General features: G+C 42.7%; 1 protein-coding gene across 1 annotated transcript in view; it reads right to left on the bottom strand.

The window, feature by feature from the left end:
- LOC134285723 (GATA-binding factor C-like) overlaps positions 1-22873 on the bottom strand; it is a 663267-nt gene that overhangs the window by 199155 nt on the left and 441239 nt on the right. Inside the window, exon 4 of the mRNA XM_062847051.1 lies at positions 20691-20842. Coding sequence (XP_062703035.1) covers positions 20691-20842 — 152 coding nt within the window. The remainder of the gene's footprint in view (positions 1-20690; positions 20843-22873) is intronic.

The following is a 22873-nucleotide window of genomic DNA, read 5'->3' as shown; positions in this document are numbered from 1 at the left end:
TTTAATGAGGGAATATAGCTCGTGAGAACAGGTCTTGCTCCTGGGCATTTGAGGGGGTTCTATAATGTTCCCAGAGAGCCCAGAAAAGGGGGTTCCAAGGGGCTTCAGGGGCGTTTCAGGGGGGTTGTTTCAGTGGATTTTGGGTGCCTTTTAAGGGCCTTCTGTCAGGATTTGATGGCGTTTTCATGGGATTACGGGAAATTCAGGGGCATTTCAATAGAATTTAGGGGGTTTCAGGGCCGGCATTTCAGAGTAGTTTCAGAGAAATTCAGTAGATTTCAGGTGCATTTCAAGGGCGTTCCTAAAGATTTTAGAGGCGTATGATGGCATTTCAAGGGCGTTTCGAGATATTTCAGGTCAGGGTCGTATCAGGGGGTTTCAAGAACATCTTTAAATCAAATAGCATTTCAGGTGCGTTTCAAATTACTTTGGGATGGGGTCCCAGAAAATCTTCTGCAACTTCCTGAAACGCCTCAAAGATCCCCTAAAAGCCTCTCGAACCCCATGTAATAAACCTGAGACGCTCAGAAACTCCCTAAAACTCCTCCGTAACGCTTCCGTAACGCCTCTGAATCCCACCGAAAACGCTCTGAAACATCCTGAAATGCCTCCAAAATCCCCCTTAAACCCCCTCGGACCCTATGAAACGCACCTGAGACGCTCAGAAACCTCCGAAAACTCTTCCGTAACGCCTCTGGATTATACCGGAAATGCTCTGAAACATCCTAGAATGCTTCCCAAATTATCCTAGACCCCCCTCGGTCCCCATGTAACGCACCTGAGACGCTCCGAAACCCTCGAAAACTCCTCCGTAACGCCTCTGAATAACGCCTAAAATGCTCTGAAATTTCATGAAATGCCTCCAAATCCCCCCTTTTTTTTATTCCTGTTCGGGTTTGTCACTGCGACCAGTTTTTAGATCTATTGTGACATTACCCGTATCCTTAGTGTAGTGCATGTCGCATTACTCAATTGCCATTGAAGGGCAATAAAGTATCGATTTTGATACAGTTTTTGTTTTGCTTTCTTAGAAATTTCTTTCTTATAGAAAACGAAACAAGAGCACTGATAATTGGCCATGCATCGGAAACCTAGCATCACCCTTGTTTACCGCTAAATTCTCCCCAGTAAAAAGAACCGGGTTTTAACATTAGCAGCAATACTATTCCAATAATGGAACATGTGTTCAGTAATAAGGATTCTAGTATGTTCCTTGCGTGCTAGCACTTTCCAGTCTTTGAAGAGTTAGTACATACATGGATCCCTAACCCAATTTGATATCCTTTGCATTGAGTTTAGCCTCAGATGGTGAGGTTTTTAACTATATGCAAAGTAAAGTTGGTGAACTTAGTTTTATTCAAAGACTGGAAGTCATCACAACACCAGTAGCAAGGACTAAATACTATAATGCCTTTAATTACCAGAACACATATTCCAAAATTGAAAAATAGGACGACACTAGATTTCGGTTTGGTAGATCTATCACCGCAACGCAACCCAAAAAGGCGATCTACCCACGCTACGGGCTCCGTTAAAGATTGAGCATATTTTAAACCCCCTCAACCATTCATCCCTCAGCACGGGTCGCCTGACACCTTGGATTGGGGTTACCTGTTTGGTGGGCTTTTACCCCCGGAACAGGTGGTCCGTAGTGCTATTCTTATCCCCCTTAAACCCCCTCGGACCCCATGTAACGCACCTAAGACGCTCCGAAACCCCCGAAAACTCCTTCGTAACGCTTCCGTAACGCCTCTGGATTACACCGGAAATGCTCTGAAACATCCTGGAATGCCTCCAAAATTCCAATAGAGCCCCCTCGGACCCCATGTTACGCACCTAAGACGCCCTGAAATCCCCGAAATTCTTTCGTAGCGCTTCCGTAACGCCTCTAAATACCGCCGAGAATGCTCTGAAACTTTCTGAAATGACTCCAAAATCCGTATAAAATTCACTCGAACCCAATGCAACGCATCTGAACCCCCAAAAAGGCCTGCCTAACGCCTCCGAATCCCTCTAAGACCCACTTGGATCCCATGTAACGCACGTGAGACTCTCGGGAACTGCAGAAAACGTAACGCCTCCAAAACCCGTCGAAAATCCTCTGAAGTTCTCTGAAATGCTTTGGAAAACCCCCTCAGACCACCGAACCCCCCCCCCCCCCCCTTAGATCTCCTGGTACCCCGCGGAAACCCCTTGGGACCCCTGAAACTCCCGTGTGACTTCCATTTGTTCATCCCTACAAACACCCCCTGGCCGCCGTTGCAATAGTTACCGTTATTTTTAAATATTTTCATGCACAATAGTGGTTCTAAGTAGCTTTCCCTCTTTTTATGCAGGGCTTAAAAAAGGTGCATAAATTAAAAGTGCATAAAAATAACATGCATAAATTGTGGTTTTAGTGTACCTGTTGTTCCATATAAACCGGTCATGGGCATTCGAAGGACCAAATATTCCGAAGGTTCACTCGAAATTGAACCGGGAGAGGGAATTGAACCCACACTCAAAGGCTTACAAAACGGCCAGACGATTGACGCCCCTAACTGCGCGGCCACGAAGCCTACTTCTGGATGCGATTGAGTGTGTTCTCAAGGCAGGTCAAACAGAGGATGCCTTGAATGAGGCGATGATTCAACAATGGGCTCTGCTGTATCCCCATAAATACCGCTAATGCTACTTTCAAGTCTCAAGTTAGCCTAGTGGTTAAGGTTACGGATCGCCAATCCGGAGACGGCGGGTTCGATTCCCATTCCGGTCGGGAACATTTTCTCGACTCCCTGGGCATAGTGTATCATTGTCACGGTGCTTCATTTACCGTTATTATCAAAAAAAAATATACCATCAAAACCTGAAACGCCATTCTCTCTCTTTATCATTCCTACACCTCTGGACAAATTTTTAAAAAAATCGTTAGACAAAATTTTGAGTTACGCCCTTTTAAAGGGCCTAACCCCTAAAAAATCAGGTTTTCTATAGAAAAACATCATATTTCATAACGGAAGCATGCTTTTGCCAACAAAATTTGAAACGCCATTCTCTTTCTTAATCATTCCTACACCTCTGGACAAATTAAAAAAAGAATCGTTAGAAGAAATTTTGAGTTACGCCCTTTTAAAAGGCCTAGCCCCTAAAAAATCGAGGTTTCTATAGAAAATCATCATATTTCATAATAAAAGCATGCCTTGATGTCCCAAATAATAAAACGTATCATAAATAACGCTACAATTTGATACTATGCGCTAGTATTGGCTATTTGTATTGATGTTTGTATAAAAATTGGTCATTACGCTAATATAAGGGACGTATTTTCAAACATGTAGGAAGCAATCGTTTTTGTATCAATTACCATTCATAGCGTGGGACGTAAGTTTTTTGTATTGCTTTTTTATAGACAAAACAAGCGATGACATGCGCCTTTGTCATTCGTTAGTTTTATTGGTGAATGCCGTTTTCAATTAATAAACATACAAAAATAAGGATTGAGATGATCAATTGTAATGATAGATCTATATTTAACTGTTAAACTACGTTACCGAAGAATAAACATGATTAAATGAAACTAAGTTTTATAATAATTCTACTATAAGTACTTTCAACCCTCAAATGGGTGTAACTGAAGAATTTGACCAACATTATTTTTGAAATTCAGTTTATGGGTGTGCAATAACTATATAAGTGAAAAAGTAAATGAACTGTCGTTTATGTTTTTCATTGTATATTGTTCTGGCTATAATAGTAAATGAAGCCAACAACGTCCGTATCCTACAGGTTAAAGAATACTTCCCTTATACTGGCGTTATGGCTAATTTTTATACAAAATGCCGTCAATACTAGTGCATAGTATCAAATTATAGCATTATTAATGATACTTTTTTATTATTTGGGACTTTGAAGCATGCTTTCGTTATGAAATATGATGTTTTTCTATAGAAACCCTGATTTTTTAGGGGTAAGGCTCTTTAAAAGGGCGTAACTCAAAATTTCGTCTAACGATTATTTTAAAAATTTATCCAGAGGTGTAGGAATGATAAAGAAAGAGAATGGCGTTTCAAATTTTATTGGCAAAAGCATGCTTCCGTTATGAAATATGATGTTTTTCTATAGAAACCCTGATTTTTTAGGGGCTAGGCCCTTTAAAAGGGCGTAACTCAAAATTTCGTCTAACGATTTTTTTAAAAATTTGTCCAGAAGTGTAGGAATGATAAAGAAAGATAATGGCGTTCCAGGTTTTGATGGTATATTTTTTTTGATAATAACGGTAAATGAAGCACCGTGATTGTACTTGCCTCACAATATACCAATTCATGCAATGGCAGGCAAAGAAAGCCCTTCAATTAACCCTCCATCAGTCGCATCAAAAAAAGTTACACGAGCGGTCGCGTCGTGTACTCAGTACACGACAAACGCTTTCAATTATGGTTTATATGCTTTACTAGATACAATGTTGGTGTCTTCGGCAAAAATGTCCAACTGGATAATGCGCGTCTGATAGTGGACATGTGGAACCGGTCAACACGATCTGGTCCTGTCCCGGGTGTCGGAATGGCCCTCGCGGGAACCTGTTTCGTGGACATTTCAGTTATGGCACCAAAACTAGGCATGCGACGGCTCTATCTTCATGATTTTTCATGTACATCATCTTATTAATCATGAAAATGACCAGTGACCTCCCTGGCTAACCCGTGGCCACCGGAATGTGCCCTGGAGGAACCTGTTTCAAGGACATTTTGACCATGACACCAAAACTAGGCATGCGACGGCTCTATCTTCATGATTTTTCATGTACATCATCTTAGTAACCATGAAAATGACCAGTGACCTCCCTGGCTAACCCGTGGCCACCGGAATGTGCCCTGGAGGAACCTGTTTCAAGGACATTTTGACCATGACACCAAAACTAGGCATGCGACGGCTCTATATTCATGATTTTTCATGCACATCATCTGAGTAACCATGAAAATGGCCAGTGACCTCCCTGGCCAACCCGTGGCCAACGGAATGTGCCCTGGAGGAACCTATTTCGAGGACATTTTGACCATGACACCAAAACTAGGCTTGCGACGGCTCTGTCTTCATGATTTTCCAAATCGATTATTTTAGTAACCATGAAAATGACCAGTGACCTCCCTGGCCAACCCGTGGCCACCGGAATGTGCCCTGGAGGAACCTGTTACGAGGACATTTTGACCATGACACCAAAACTAGGCTTGCGACGGCTCTGTCTTCATGATTTTCCAAATCGATTATTTTAGTAACCATGAAAATGACCAGTGACCTCCCTGGCCAACCCGTGGCCAACGGAATGTGCCCTGGAGGAACCTATTTCGAGGACATTTTGACCATGACACCAAAACTAGGCTTGCGACGGCTCTATCTTCATGATTTTCCAAATCAATTATTTTAGTAATCATGAAAATGGCCAGTGACCTCCCTGGCTAACCCGTGGCCACCGAAATGTGCCCTGGAGGAACCTGTTTCGAGGACATTATGCCCATGGCACTGAAACTTGGCTTGCGACGGCTCTATCTTCATGATTTTTCATGTACATCATCTTAGTAACCATGAAAATGGCCAGTGACCTCCCTGGCTAACCCGTGGCCACCGGAATGTGCCCTGGAGGAACCTGTTTCGAGGACATTATGACCATGACACCAAAACTAGGCTTGCGACGGCTCTATCTTCATGATTTTTCATGTACATCACCTTAGTAATCATGACAATGGCCAGTGACCTCCCTGGCTAACCCGTGGCCACCGGAATGTGCCCTGGAGGAACCTGTTTCGAGGACATTTTGACCATGACACCAAAACTAGGCTTGCGACGGCACTGGTCATTTTCATTGTAACTAAAAAAATTGATTTGGAAAATCATGAAGATAGAACCGTCGCAAGCCTAGTTTTGGTGTCATGGTCACAATGTCCTCGAAACAGGTTCCTTCAGGGCACATTCCGGTGGCCACGGGTTAGCCAGGGAGGTCACTGGTCATTTTCATGGTTACTAAGATGATGGGTATGAAAAATCATGAAGATTGAGCCGTCGCATGCCTTGTTTTGGTGTCATGGTCAAAATGTCCTCGTAACAGGTTCCTCCAGGGCACATTCCGGTGGCCACGGGTTGGCCAGGGAGGTCACTGGTCATTTTCATGGTTACTAAAATAATTGATTTGGAAAATCATGAAGATAGAGCCGTCGCAAGCCTAGTTTTGGTGTCATGGTCACAATGTCCTCGAAACAGGTTCCTTCAGGGCACATTCCGGTGGCCACGGGTTAGCCAGGGAGGTCACTGGTCATTTTCATGGTTACTAAGATGATGTACATGAAAAATCATGAAGATAGAGCCGTCGCAAGCCTAGTTTTGGTGTCATGGTCAAAATGTCCCCGAAACAGGTTCCTCCAGGGCACATTCCGGTGGCCACGGGTTAGCCAGGGAGGTCACTGGCCATTTTCATGGTTACTAAGATGATGTACATGAAAAATCATGAAGATAGAGCCGTCGCAAGCCAAGTTTCAGTGTCATGGTCAAAATGTCCTCGAAACAGGTTCCTCCAGGGCACATTCCGGTGGCCACGGGTTAGCCAGGGAGGTCACTGGTCATTTTCATGGTTACTAAAATAATTGATTTGGAAAATCATGAAGATAGAGCCGTCGCAAGCCTAGTTTTGGTGTCATGGTCACAATGTCCTCGAAACAGGTTCCTTCAGGGCACATTCCGGTGGCCACGGGTTAGCCAGGGAGGTCACTGGTCATTTTCATGGTTACTAAGATGATGTACATGAAAAATCATGAAGATAGAGCCGTCGCAAGCCTAGTTTTGGTGTCATGGTCAAAATGTCCTTGAAACAGGTTCCTCCAGGGCACATTCCGGTGGCCACGGGTTAGCCAGGGAGGTCACTGGCCATTTTCATGGTTACTCAGATGATGTGCATGAAAAATCATAAATATAGAGCCGTCGCATGCCTAGTTTTGGTGTCATGGTCAAAATGTCCTCGAAACAGGTTCCTCCAGGGCACATTCCGGTGGCCACGGGTTAGCCAGGGAGGTCACTGGTCATTTTCATGGTTACTAAGATGATGTACATGAAAAATCATGAAGATAGAGCCGTCGCATGCCTAGTTTTGGTGCCATAACTGAAATGTCCACGAAACAGGTTCCCGCGAGGGCCATTCCGACACCCGGGACCGGACCAGATCGTGTTGACCGGTTCTACATGTCCACACACCTAGAAAATATCATGTAATTTTAAGTGTCCTGAACCTGACATATACGAGCATCTTCAAAAACACAAATTTAGAGGTTGAAACATGTAAATTTACGTCTTTCAAGACACCCCAAAATGAAACTATTTTTTTCTTATCGTCTAGCAATCGCTAGAACCGATGTGACAGATAAAACATACAAAAGTAAAATATGCCATATATGGGATTCGAACACCGGATCTGCTGATCGTGAGCCACATCTCCTACCTCTCGGCTATTTCACCGAGTCGGAAGGTGGTTGATGAACGTGATACTGATTCTGCGTTTCTGGTGAAACTAATTTGTTGACATCTAACGCAACCAACCAGCACTTACATGATACGCGTAAAATTGAGTCCAATTTGTGATTCAGTCTTGGAAACGTTTACGTTCTTTGGTGATTCCGTTCCGTGCGAATTTCAGAATTTCTAAGTGTGCACTATCAGACGCGCATTATCCAGTTGGACATTTTTGCCGAAGACACCAACATTGTATCTAGTAAAGCATATAAACCATAATTGAAAGCGTTTGTCGTGTACTGAGTACACGACGCGACCGCTCGTGTAACGGTCTGGTTCAAAAAAAAGTTACACCAGCGGTCGCGCCGGTGTACTGAGTACACATTTAAAATGTGAGGTTAGAATTACGTATTTTTCGAGTACTTTCCGTGCATTTTTTCATTTTTTTTCTGCCTTACTAACAAGAAGAAGAGTGGATCTTGGAATAGGACCAACACCCGGTTCAATTAGGTGCGAATTTCGATTATTTTTTTGCATTTTTCTGAGACGCGTGTACTCAGTACACGCAAGCGACTGATGGTGGGTTAATAACTGTGGAAGTGCTCAAAGAACACTAGTTGAAGCGAGGCAGGCCAAGTCCCAGTGGGGACGTCGTGCCATATAGAAGAAGAAGAAGAAGAAGAAGAAGAAGAAGAAGCTACTTTCAAAGTGCCTTGGTCGAAACACCTGAAGTGCCAACCGGTCGGTATCCAGTAGAATGGAGACATCAATCAATAACAACGTAGTTGAAGAGAACACAGGAGTGGTATGATGCGGCAATAACCCGTTACACCGTTGAAAACCGCTCACTGCGAGAACAAGCACGATACGGAGCGAGCCCCAAGAAATTCGGCGGAAGCAAGGATTCCCGAATCAGAAGTTTATTTTACTATCGTCGATTTGGGTCTGGTTAGATTCATACCTACGACTCCGTGTCTCTAGGTAGCCGCTTTATCCAAATAAGCCACCCTAGCTGGAAGCGTTTTCCACAACTTTATCTCATTATCACGGTTTGCACATCTCGAGCTTGTACGATTGCATATCCGAATGATGAGAATGAGCATTTATTTGTACAATGCCCTACTTTTCTGTAACCCACGGGCAATATTTGTGCATTATGTCAAATTCATATCACAAGTTAATAAAATTTCAATTTTAAAAATATCACTCACAGTCACAGTCATTTTAATTTGAGGAAAATTTACTCAGTAAATCCCAACGGAGCACGAAGAAGCTCCCATCCGAAGCTCCAACTGGGCACAATTAGCGTCCACTTAGTGCAGCCCCACAAGTTCACCCGTGCAGCTGGCATGGCAGTGGAGTATTTCAAATTGAAAATTTCGAGTGGCAATTAGCAAATAATGAAGCTTTCTGCCCCGTCGAGTAAACACTGCCACTTATGATAGAGGAATGATGCTTTCCTTGGACCATGATTTCTCTGGCCATCCAGCAGTACGCCACCTATGGGGGCGCTTCACCCGTTGACTGTCCGTTCAACAACAAGCAGAGACAGAAAAGTATGGTAACAACTATGCCGGGTCCCACGAAGAGCAGTGGTTTTCGACCCATGCCATGCTTAAGTAATCTCCTCAGTTGAAGAAATTGAGATAACTTTGATAATGAATATACGCCTCCACGGTTGGGAACCTCTGCCCTAGAGAGCCGGATACACCGAAAACCTAGCGGGAGTCCAAAAGCCTCCAACAGGCAGCAGCTGGACATTCAGCAACAGCAGCAGCACTTCCCGGCAGGGTGCACGCATTTGACCGCAGTCTCTAATTAGCATTTGATTTCATTAAGCCTGGGATTGTTGTTGGTTGGATTGGAGGCCCACAGCGCAGAACAGAAGCGATCCGAGGGATCATCGTCAACGTCGGTCGTCCTGGTTCGTTGGACAAGCGTTGCGTCGCGTCGTTGGGGCTGCGTTCCAGTCCATCCGAACCGAAGAATGCGTGGTGACATTTCCAAATTATATGCAGATGAGCAGAATGGCAAGCTGATTCACGCGATTCTCACGCCTCGGTGGGTTGCAAACGGTGCGGCGGGGAAACCAGTAGAATATTTTTACCCCAAACAAGCAAACAACATGACGACGACGGTGGGGATATCAATTTATACCTCCGCGTGGATATTTTGGCACCGAATTAAGTTTTCAACCAGTTCAGTCAACCAGGGCTTGTCTGTGGAAACACTAGTCCAACCCTGAATCATTGTCGTCAACGTCGCGTCGTTGCTTAGTTGGATTCGATTTCCTAGAAGCATAAGGCTCACTCCTCTTCGTCGGCCGGAGTCATCAATTTCTCGCACCCGAGCTCGAGAGAGTGGTTCTGTGGACAACGAAGAACACCACTACTGCACTCAATGGGACGATGATGACCAATGCTGCAGTCGAAGGAATGAAGTAACGTTTTGTTCTCACAGTTAGCTGGAGAGTGACTGAATGAGCGATGGCGCCCCGCTGGGTCTGGGTCCGTTGTCCATGCTTATTGCTGTTGAATCAGGTATGGTGGTGCGTGGTTAGTCGTCGTTGTTGTTCGCTGTATGGTTTGATCGAGAGGAATATTTGTTTGGGAGTATGACTTAGAGATTATGCTGTTTCGGATTATACGATGTATAGGGTGTGGAACCATTTGGGCAGGGAATCCTATTTTGGGCACATTTCGATTATAAGTTACCCGTGTCCAAAATTTTAAGTCAATTGGTATAAAATCTGCCGGAGCCCGTGGCGCAATTATTCACACGTTCGCTTCATATGTGGATGATCATGGGATCTCCTAATGGACCCTAAATCGGACTGGATGTAATGTACTATTTCAACAGGTTTCGTTGGGGGTTTCAGGGATATTTCAGGTAAATTTATGTGCAATTCAGGAGAACAAAGGGTCTCAGAAGCCTTTGAAGGGTGTTACTAGGAATTTTAGGCACATTTTAGAGAGTTTTTGGGTTTTTCAGGAACGTTTTATAGGGCGTTTTGAGAGTTCTTGGGGGCGTTTGATAGCATTTCATGGGCGCTTCGACAAAGTTTCCAGGTACGTTTCAGAGAGGTTCTGGAGCCTTTTAACCTTCCTAGTGCTTCACGTTGGGAATTGCTCGCTGGCATAGTGTACGGTTAGCGTCAAAAATGACCCTATGGTACAAGGAGGGCTAAAGGCGTTTCAAGGGATTTTCTGGGGCAATTGAAATTGATTGATTGGGGGGATTTCAAGGGCGTTTCAAAAGAATTATGAAAGTTTAAAGAGCGTTTCAAGACATTTCAAGGACGTTTCAAGGAGTTTCCAGGTTTTTTCTATGCAGGGGTTTTGAGGGCGTTCGGGGGTATTTCAAGTCAATTGCGGGGATTTTAAGGGGTTCGAAAGGTCGTTCTGGAGGGGTCTCAGGGGTTTATCGGCGGGCAGGGGTATTTCAAAGGGACTACGGGAATTTCATGAGTAATATAATAAAATGGAGCGCCTCAGAGACCCCCTGAGACCTCATACAATACCTTGAGAAACACCCGTGAAACATTCAGGTACCCCGTGAGACCATCTGATGTGCTGCTGAGATCTAAAGGAACTCCCCGAAGCGCTTCTGAGAGCCCCTGAAACCCCCTGGAGTCCCATGAAACAAGACCTCCTAAAATGGCCCTGAGCCCCTGGGTACCCCCGGAAACTCCGTGGGACCCAAGGGACCACCCTGGGACCCGTCTTTATCCCCATGACACCCCCTGAAACGGTGCTGAGAGCTTCAGTTTAACTTATCCACCTGAAGCACCCCTGAAACCCCCTGGAATGCTCCAGTGAGTCTGCGCCCTCCCGAAACGCATTGAAACGCTCTTGAGACTTCCAGATATCTCTCTGAAATCTCCTAGGATCCCCTAAAACGTTCCATTGAGACCACTTAAAACTTCTCTTCAACTCCTTGAATCGCTCCTGACTCCATCAGAAACGGTTCAGAGACTCACTGGCGCCCCCTAAACCCCTCTGAAGCCTCTATCAGATAGATGGAATTGTGCAAATAGGAGAGTTCATTGTGTGGGCTTGGAGTCTTCCGTTCTTGGCTTTCTATTCCGCAGATTTGTTACCTGTTCTGTTGTTTGGTTAGTTGAACGCATTTTTTTTACAAATTTGTCTCTCGACTTTCCAATTAATCAACATTCTGTGTCATCTAATTTTCAAGTTTTTCCCTGGGATCCTCTGAAGCGCACCAGCTACCCAGCCTTCAGTCTCCATTACACTACCCTGGAACCCATGGGGACCCTCTAAAACGCCTCTGAGTTCCCCAGAGAAGCCTCTGAGACCTTTTGAAGTGCTCTTGAGACCTCAAGGAATGCTGCAGAAGCACCTCTGTTGCCACTTAGATCAAAGAGCTTCAAGATGTTTTCAGGGTTGTGTAAGGGATTCCAGGGAGCATTAGGGAATTGAGTGGCATTTCAGGAGACTTCAAGAAGTTCCTGTTAAATAAGTTTTTTGATTTGTTTCAGGGTCAATAGGTGCTTTGATTGGCGATAAAGGGATTTAAGGTGGCTTCAAGGAGGTTCCAGATGAATTCCAGAAGTTGCAGGGGGCTGAAAAAGGCTCCAGGATCAGAAGGCACTGCTACTGCCTTCAAACTCTCTGAAATCACATGGAAATCGCCCAGCTATCCTCTGAAACGCCCCTGAGTTGCTCCAGGAATGCCTTTTTCGACAGTTATACATCACGAGCGTATCTAAAACGCTTGCATTCGCTGTGAAAGCCCTTTTACCTACTCAGTATTTTACGATGCCCCTGAAACTGACTAAAACGCTACTTGAAACACCCGTTTAGCTCCTCAAATCCCTCCAAACATCAGGAAATCCCGTTCAAGCTCTCCAACACCCCCTGAGACCCAGTGATTTACCTTATCAATCAGGCTAAGGCCTGGGTGGCCTTTGCTGTACATAGCAGCCGCCTCCACTCAACTCGGTCCATGGCTGTTTGTCTCCAGTTCCACACTCTGCGTAGGGTCCACAGATCGTCCTCTACTTGGTCGACCCACCTAGCTCGCTACGCACCACGTCTTCTTGTACCGATCGGATGACACTCGAGAACCATTTAAGTCGGGTTGCTATCCGACATCCTGATGACGTGACCCGTCCACCGTAGCCTCCCGATTTTCGCGGAGTGAAATTGCTTCTTGAACACCCATGAAGCCCCTTGAAAACCCATGAAGCACCCTCGAAACCCCTTTAAATCAGTGAAACTTTATTAAGGCCCTTTCATCCCTACTAATTGTTACTAGGACCAAGTCCGTGCACAGGCCCCCCCATTTCCGACGCTTCATACCCTAGGCGCCCCTCTGCCTTTTGCCGAAATTGGGAAAAACCCCTCCCTTGGCTCCACTTCTGTGCACGGGCCTGACTAGGATCCTGAAGCCTTCGTGTAACATCCTAAAACTCACATTTTTTTTTTTTGCGTTTATTATAGAGGCTTTAAATTTTAAATTCATTCGCCTCCTAAAACTCACATGTACCTTCTGCGATGCTTCTGAAACCCTTTGAAATGTCCTGAATCTCCTTAAACTTCCGTGAAACCATCTAATCGCCTCTCAAACCCCTCCAAACGCCCGGAATCCCCGATCAAACACCTTAATACATCCCTGAAGCCCCAGTGTATCGCTTCAGAAACACCCCTGAAGCCCCATTGAAAATCCCTGAAACACTCTCTAAAATCCTTAAACCACTGAAACGTTACTAAGACTCCTTCAAACATTCTGAAAACTTCATGACATACCCTGAAACTGAAATGAACCATTTTGAAACCTCCTGAAACGCTAATGAAATGCCATCAAACCTTTTAAAACAGCCTGAAACCCCCTGAAAACCAGCGAAACATTGCTAAAACTCCCAAAACTCACCAGAAACCCCCTAAAAAGGCCCCTAAAATCATTTGAAATACTTCCGAAACATCTGCAAATCCCTTTAAACCCATAGAACACCCATAGAAAGAGGATCCTTAATCATCTTAAACCCCTCTGAGTGCACGGTGATATTTCTGAAACGCCCTTCAAACTTCCTGGAACACCTCGAATATCCTGAAAAGGACACCAAAACCGCCCCTGATACTCCTTGAAACTGCCCTGAAACCTTTGAAACGTGCTCGAAACCCACCCACAAAAATCCCATTTTAATCCTCGGATTCCCTCTGGTACTTTCTAAGATCCCCCTAAATCTCCTTTGAACCGCTCCTGTAACAATCTCGGGTAGAGTCAAACGCAGAGACAAGCACAGAGTCAAGCATATGGAGAGTGATACGATTCTATAGCATATCCCGGGAAACGATCCCAGAATGACCCATTTCCTAGAGTGAAACATTGACCGCAATGGCTCGTTTTCCGAAAAACTGTTTGGGACCCTTCATAAACCACGCAAACTTCTTCGGGAAGGAGAGAGGGTCTGGACGAGGTCTACGCTTTATACAAATATTAAAATTTATTTATTGATGAAAGTCAACGAAGGGGATGGCGGATCTGAGTTCACCAAAATTGAGTCTACGTGGTGTATGATCATTGGAAATGGAAAATTTATTAAGGTATTCTTTTTGAAACTGCTTCTATCATTTGGGAAAATTTGGGAATTGCCAAACCATTCTTCATATTTTTTCAAGAATTTATGAAGTATTTCTGTTTTGGGAATTCAGCTATTCTTTTGGTCATTTTCATATGAATTGTTTTTCTTTTTCTTTGAGGTTTCTTGTGGTAATGTTTTTAGTTATTAATTCTGCAATGTCTGTGGGGATTTCTTGACAACTTTTTTTGGCCATGTTTTATGTAATTCTTTGGTAATTTCTTCAATAATCCCATTCGCAATTCCGTCAGCATTTTCTTTGAGAAAATTTATGAAAATTCACTTTCCGAATTGTGCTGTAGTCTATGTCGATACTCGCGGAACCTTTTTTGACAGTTTCTTCTGCAATTTCAATGAATTCAGTTCTTCGTGAACTCTTTAGTTATTCCCAAAACATCCTGCGGTAGTTTCTTTCGAGACTTCTTAGACAATATCCTTGGAACTTTTTTATGTTTTTCAGAAATTTTATTCTTCAAGGAATTTGTCTGGTATTGTCTTTGGAATGATAAAATATCTAGAGACAAAATGTCGAAGCGTATAAGCGAGACAGACAAAAAATGAGTAACTATTTCAAAAACAAGTAAATTTCTCTAAAGCAATTACTGTTTAACTATATGTATTGTATGTATAGACTATACAATCTTCACGCGTACTTCAGCATTTTAGTATTTTTGGTAGGTATTAGAAGTGAGAACTACTGTAATCCTAGAAACTATGAAATCTTCACAATCTGTTGTTCAACAAATGTGAGAAATATAAAAACCAAAAACTATAAAATATTCAAAAAAAAATGTAATATAGGAGATTTGAAAACATACATGGAGGAATAATTTAACATGATAGCTTTAAGGTCGGAGGATTCGTCATTGACACAATCGTCATCATTGAAAATTCAAAAACAGTTTACTCGCACAAATTGTTTACAATGAAAAAGTATTCACTATACTCTATTCTGCATCCGTAATACAGTGAATTCTTTTTCAATGCGAAAACAACTAGCTTTGGACGAGAAAACTGCTTTCAAATTTTTAATGATGATGATTATTTCAATGACGAATTCTTCAACCTTTAGGAGGAATATAAATCATCACCTTGATCATCACAAAATTACGTTCATTCTAGAAAATGTAATTTTTCGTGAAGACAATTGACCTGGTATAAAAGGGTAATTAAAGGTGATAAGTTTCACTACAATGCATTGCATTGCAATGGTGGTAAAGGTTCCATTTAAGATCCTCAAAAACTTCTTCCAACATATTTGAACATTCCTTAGGGAGTTGATATTCTCCGTTGACATTCGTTTTCTTTCAGGATATTTTCACGACAATTTCTTCGAGAAAATTTTTGCATTTTACTAGGCAATATATTTGAGAATTACTTGGACAAATCTCTCAGTAACGCATCTGGAATTTTAAGTGGTAATTCCTTTGGATCCCCCTCGGAAACTTTTCAAAAAATCTTTCGACACATCCTTTGACAATTTCACGTGCAAATCCTTCTGAAACTGCTTCGACAATTCCTTCAAGAGTGAACTTGGCAATTATTTTAGCAATTAAATCATTAAATCATTTGAAAATTGTTACACCCGAACCTCCATTTAGGTAACGAGTCGAGACTGCCTAAATAAAATTTTTACTCAAATGGATTCAATTCATTACTTACCATTTAGGATTTCAAAGTTACAAAGACGTTTGAGAAGGGCAAATGACTTGCAGATGTAAAGGGGAGGGGGTCAAAGCTTTCGGATGTAAAGGGAGGATGGTCAGAGGAATTTCAAGGGAGTTTTCAAGGGGGGGGGGGGTGTCAAAGGCGCCTCCAGGCGTTTCAGGAGTTTTCAGAGGGCTTTTAGGGGCCTTCAAATGCTCTCAGGTGAACTTCATGGGAGTTTCAGAAGCGTTTCAAAGCGTTTCAAGGCGTTTCAGGGTGTTTCAGGAGATTTCAGAGATATTTTAGGGGGCTTCAGAGGTCCCTTTAGTTGCGTTTCAATTCGTTTCAGGAGGTCTCAGAGAGGTTTTATGGGGCTTCATTAACTCTCAGGTGAGTTTCATGGAGGTTTCAAGGGAGTTTAAGAGGCGTTTCAAAGCGTTTCAAGGTGTTTCAATGCGTTTTAGGGCGTTTCATGGCCTTTCAGGAGGCTTAAGGGTGCCTTCAGAGAGTCGCAAATGTCATTGGGGTCAATTGATTGATTGATTCATTTCAAAGCATTTCAAGGCGTTTCAGTGCGTTTTAAAGCGTTTCAGGTTGTTTCAGGAGGTATAAGGGGTGCTAAACGGGGGCTTCAGAGGCTCGCAGGTGAATTCCACTAAGGTTTCATGGAGATTACAGAGACGTTTCGGGGTATTGCGATGCGTTTCATGGCGTTTCAAGAAGTTTTAGGGGGCTTTTAGGGGGCTCAGGTGAAAGCATTTCAAGGCGTTCCGGGGTGTTTCAGAAGGTGTTAGAGGTATTTTAGGGGGCTTCAGAAGCTTTCAGGTGCGTTTCACATGGATTTCATTTGTGTTTCAGAGGCGTTTCAAGGCGTTTCAGGAGATTTCAGAGAGGTTTTATGGGGCTTCAGAGACATTTAAGAGCCTTTCAATGTGTTTCACTGCGTTTCAGGGCCTTTCAGGAGGTTTAAGGGTGCCTTCAGGGGGTCCCAGGTGAATTTGACGGAAATTTCATAGCGTTTGATTGATTTGTCTTTATTAGAGACTTTCATAGGAGTTTTAGAGGTGTTTCAAAGCGTATCAAAACGTTTCAAGACGTTTCAGGGCATTTTAAAGCAATTCAGAGCGTTCCAGGAGGTATAAGAGGCGCTTAACGGGGGCTTCAGAGGCTCGCAGGTGAATTTCACGAAGGTTTCATGGGGTTCCAGAGGTGTTTCAAAGCGTTTCAAAGCGTGTCAATGCGTTTTAGGGCGTTTCAGGGCGTTTCAGGGCATTTCAGAAGGTTTCCGGTGAATTTGAGGGGGCTTAAGTGACTCGCGGTTTCATAAAGGTTTTAGAGGCATTTCAAGGCGTTTCAAGGCGCTTCAGGGCGTTTCAGGAAGTTTATGTGAGCCTTAAGGTGGCTTCAGAGGCTCGCAGGTAAATTTCACGGAAGTTTCATGGGGTTTTTTGTGAGCATGAACCTTAGTCATGAAGCTCTTAGAGGCGATCAACTACTTTGATAGATCCGATAAGCAAGGAAGTTCTTGAAGATCCTCAAACTGACAACGAACTCAACACTTGACAACACATAGCAGGAAATTCTCGGATACTCCTACACAATCATAGTTGCCTGGGGCTGTGTGAGTATAAACCTTATTCTTAATGCTCTTAGATACAACTTGTAGCCCTCGTAGATTCGATGACCTACACTCAAGGGAGTTCTTGGAGAACCTTAAAGAATCATTGGTAGATCCGATGACCTATACGCAAGGAAGTTCTTAGAAATCCTAAAACTGACAGCGAACTCACCACTTGAAAACACATAGCAACATGAGGCTGTGTAAACATAAATTTCATTCATAATGCTTCAATAGATCGCTGATTACGCATATAGATCAGATGGCCCTAACTCCAAGGAGTTCTCGGATACTCTTAATCTGTTAACCCTTAAACTCCGTAAACGTCCCTTAACTCTTAATTCTGCCACCTTGATCTGTAATCTTGAGTACTGCAACTGCTCTGAACTTATTCAAATTTCATTTAGGTAACGTTACCTAAATTGAAGCACCTAAATAGATTTTACCTAAATGGATCCTACCTTAATGGAGGGTTCAGTGTACGGGAGTTTCTCGGAAAATATCTTTCGAAATTTCTCAACCTTTTTTTTCTGGAGTTTGCTTCAGCTAATCTTAAGATTTATTTCTGGGGAATTTTGTTATGAATTTAATTTTCCGGGAATTTTCTCAGCATTTTTTCCAAATGTGCGTTTAAGGCGAAACTGGAAGCATTTCCTCACTTTTTGGTTTTTGATTTTTTATTAAATAACGAAGCAATATTTTCAAAATCGGTTTTCGTGCACATGTACAGTATGGATCAAGGTATCTTTTGATTTTTTTGTGGTGGAAAATGTCTTTTGATTTTGCAGAAACCATTTTTGAATAACATTTCCCAAAAAAAAAAATGGTTTCTGCAAAAATGGAAAACATTTTCCACCTCAAAAAAAGTCAGAAGATACCATACTCTACATGTGTACAAAAACCGATTTTGATAATATTGCTTCGTTATTTAATAAAAAATCAAAAATCAAAAAAATGAGGAAATGCTTCCAGTTTCGCCTTAATATTTATTTTCGGTAATGTCTTTAGTAATTGATTCGGAATTTCCGCAGGAGAATTTCTTGACAAGATGGTTTGAAATTTTTTTTGACAAATCCATTGGAATCCCTCAGCATTTTTTAGAATGTTTTCTGATATTTCTGTGGGGATGTTTTCTGCACTTTCGTGGGCAATTTCTTTGAGGAATCTTCAAGAAATTCATTTGCAAGAAACGCAACTTCTGTGATTTTCTATGCTGATGCTCATGGAATCTGCGTTACAAAATTCGTTTGTAAATTCCTTCTGCAATTCCTATGGCTTCCTTATACAACTTTTCGTGAATTTTTTAGTAATATTTTTAAAAATTTCTTGGGGAATTTGTATGGAAATTTCGGACGCGATCGGTGATGTACTAGATTTGTAGTAATGAGCTGAATTTTTGTATGTTGAGAAGGTGAATTCTTCGATTCTGAAATGAAATGGTGCAATAAGTGTGGGTATTTTCCCTTGCCTCATTGAATGCTGTTTGAGCAAAACTTTGGACAACAGTGTTGTTGTTTTCTCTATTTATTGCAATTCAAACAACACAGTTACCCAAAGTTTTGCTCAAACAGCATCAAATTAGGCAAGGGATAATAATGCCCACACTTTTTGCACCATTTCATTGCAGGATCGAATAATTCACCTTCTTTCTATACAAATATGCAGCTCATAACTACAAATCTAGTACTACACTACACGTGTCCCATTCTTTTGAAACTTGCTTCGAAATTTTCTTCAGAAGTTTCAAAATCAATTCCTTTGAAAATTACCCGTATGTTTGAGTTTTTTAGGGAATTCCTTTTACGAATCTTCGGCATTTTTAGAATTTCTTCAGATATACTTTTGCAAATTCTTACGCAAGTTTCTTCGGAATTCCTTCAGTAAATTCTTTGAAGAATCGTAAAGCAATTCATTAAGGGATTTCTCTGGTAAAAAAAAAGGAAAATCCCAAAAGAATAAAATCGTTCGGTAATTCCTCGAGCAATTATTTTGGGAATTCTTTCCAAAATTGCATTTGCTTCTTTAGACATTTCTTTGTGAATCCCTGTAAATTTCTTGGACACCTCTATTGGAATCCTTTTCGGCAAGGTTTTCTTCGACTTGTTTAATTTTGACACTTCCTATTAAAATTCCGTCGAAATTTGTTTCAACAATTTTATTTTCAATTTCCTTTGGCTGTTTATTTTTAAATGGAAATTCCTTTGTGGAATGTTTCTGTCATTTCTTTGTAAATTCCTACAGAAGTACCAATTAAAATTTCTGAATTTCCAAAAATATTAAAAAAAAATAATTCAACTTTTTAGATCCCTTATCGTGTCCAAAACAACTGCGCAAAATTTGGGTGCAATTGATTGCATCTCCGTATTCTGCATTGCGATTGAAATTCGTTTGGAATTTGGCCTGTAGGCTTCCTGTTGTTCATAAAACCGATTCCAGGACTGGTTTCAAAGATTTTTGTTTGAAATTCATCAAATGGTACACCTGTGCAAATGTTCACAGCAGTTCTCATTTTCGCATTCCTGATTCTCATCCATCGAAAAATGACCGTCACCTTGAATTGCGGTACCTACTCAGAGACCTCTAATTACTATCAAGAGAGAGACCACGGTTGCCATAGACCCTTTGTGTACCCACACTAGCGGTAACAATGAGACAGCGTTTTTGTCGTAATCGCATTTTGTTTTTTTTTGTACAGTGTGTCCTATTTAGGAGGACTTTCCCGCACCCGGAAAACCCCCTCGTCATCATAATACACACAAAGAGAGCAGCGAGTGGACCCATTCTTCGAACCTGAACAAACGGTGTTTTCTGTCTAATTTGCTTTTGCGGGGACTCTGGTTCCTGGCCTGTTGTTGGGCGCTCTTATTCCTCTGAAATGCGCTCACAAACGCCCATCGTCAATGGAAGGTTGGCGAGGTGAGGGCGAATGCGCTTATCAGCATGCATCCATCTTGACTCATAACAGAACTAGCGAGGTAACATACCTACATACTCAGACTCACACACAATGATTGCTTGCAGCAGTTAACTGAGCTGCAGAGCAACAAAAAGTCCACTCCGTGAAACGCGGTAGCAACAGCAGCAGAGGTGACGGTTACAAAAAAACACGGTAGTACTACATAATAATTACGGAAGGAAGGGCTCACCTTCCTGCGGCTGGGGCAAGCAGCTAGCGCAGCGTCTTGGAGGTCACACGGTTTGATATTTGAATGACGCGCGTCCAATTTGTAGCAATGTTACCCATCCATCCGTCCATGTCCGTCCATATGACGTGGACGCAATTTTCCCAGAGCTGCTCGGTGATAGTTTTAGTGCCACGACTAGAGAACGCAAGAGAAAAGAGGCGATACTTACGCTGACCAGTCTTCGCTTCGGTTTGATGAGCGGCCGGTTCTGGCCGTTCATCTTGTAGTAGAGACCGCAGGCGTTGCACAGGTAGTGGCCGGTACCGTCCCGTCGCCAGAGGGGCGTCGATGTGGCACCGCAGTTGACGCACTCTCGACCCTCTACGGGCGCAGAAATGGATCCGATATGACCGGGAAAGAAAGAGAGAAGAAGAAATCCAAAAATTAGGAAGTCGTCCGGCGAAGCATCGTTGATTCAATTTGCTTAGATTTCGGTAACAAATACATGTTTTTATTCTGTTTGGATTTGCTCTAGGCTAGGGGGTGTACAAGAACATAATACCATGTCGGTTGTGTACGGTAGGATGGTGCTTCTTTGAGCTGTTGGATTTTACACCTTTACTAAATTAGAAATCTTGCCGGGGCCCGTGGCGCAATTGGTCACACGTTTGCTTCATAAGCAGATGGCCATGGGTTCGATCCCAACCTCGGCATTTTCGTCAGTTGATCTTTCCCCCTGAGAGCAGCTGACACTGACCCTCTTCTGAGCCCATGGCTCAAACGGACCCGGATACATGGACATCGGCGAGCGGCAATTCATAATGGACCCCCAATCGAACTGGAAAAAGGATCAACCAACAGTCACACATCCTCGTGCTCATCATTCAACCATGATAGGGTAGAAAGTAAAAGCAGCGTGACTGGTTGCCGTTCGATATAGTAGAATTAAAATAGAATACAAAAGTGTAAGTACAGCTTCCAATTGGAATCGCTCAAGCAGTGCTCTAGTGGACAGAAGAGCTGTAAATTAGGTTAAGTGATTGAAGAGTGAAAAAACAGAATTTTATTGCATTCAGAGCAGTAGAAGGGTTTAAGATCAGGTTCAAGGGGGATTTACGGGAAATTGACGGAAGTGGAGTTGAAGCACATTCAAGGAGAGTTCAAGGTTAATTAAGATGGAGCTAGGGAGATTTCAAGGGTATGAGCCATTTTGGTTACAATTTGCATTTCAAAATTTTTGGTTTTATTTATTTTTTTGTTCTGGGATTTTGTACTTACACTGATCATACCCCCGGGAAGGTCCCTTGAACACCCCTGTAGCCCTCTTAATACTCTGAAACGCACTGAAAACTGTGAAATGTCACGAAACACCAAGAGAGCTATTCCCTGAATACTCCCAGAAAACCCCTGAAATCTCCAGAATTCCAAATGAGACCCATTTAACATTTTAAGAACGCATTAAAACGCCTAGAAATCCCTCAATGACCCCCATAGATCCACTACTTGAGTCCCCTGAAACTCCTTGAAACGCCGTGTAAACTCCTTAAGATCCTTAAAACCTTGATGCCCTCTAGAACCTAACGAATTGCCTTGAAAGCCTTGAAACACCTTGAAATCCATCCGAGAACTTTCCTGAGACCAGCGTAGGACTCCCTTAAACTCTACTTATGCTCCCTGAAAATCATTGAAGCCTTTCGAAACGCCTTGAAAAGGCCTTAACTCCATCAACCACCCTGAGATGCTGTGGTCCTCCCTCAAACTCTAATGAAGCCTTCAAACTCCCTGAAACACCCTGGCACACCATGCAATACACTGAAATGATCCTTAGAAAGCAACATGTAACGCCAGAGACATTCCTTGAAATCAACTGTAGCTTTTGAGTCCTTTCGAAACAACAGATCACATTGAAACCCCTCTGCAACCACTCCGAAGCTCTCTTAGAAGCCCTTGAAGCCTCTGGAAACCCTGGAGATCCCCCATAGACTTCCATCAAGCTCTAATGAAGTCGGCTGAAACTCTGTAAATCTTATCGAAACGCCTTGAAATGCATGGAATCGCATTAAACTCCTCAGAAAACCTCCGAGACCCCCGTAGGCTTGCACTAAACTTTACCGAAGAACTCCTGAGCAGGGATTGGAACTCTCACCTGCAAAGAGTTATATGGTCGGTATCAATTCAGACCGGACCAAGTATTTTTCAATGATTTTAGAAAAGTGTCCTGAAAGAACTTGAGATATCAAATAAGGCATATTGTTTTTTTTTAAATATTAGGGGTACTCACTAAACAGATTAAATTGCTGCGTAAGCCATGATTTTCTGCTTATTTGAAATGTTTCATGATTTTGCGAATGAAATAATCATAGATTGCCTTGGCGATCGCGACGTTTAATCAATTTAATCAGTTTACGTTGT

This window comes from Aedes albopictus, chromosome 1, assembly GCF_035046485.1.
Source record: "Aedes albopictus strain Foshan chromosome 1, AalbF5, whole genome shotgun sequence".
Classification (NCBI taxonomy): domain Eukaryota; kingdom Metazoa; phylum Arthropoda; class Insecta; order Diptera; family Culicidae; genus Aedes; species Aedes albopictus.
The sequence above is the reverse complement of the archived record's forward strand: the minus strand, read 5'-3'. Positions and strand labels throughout refer to the sequence as shown.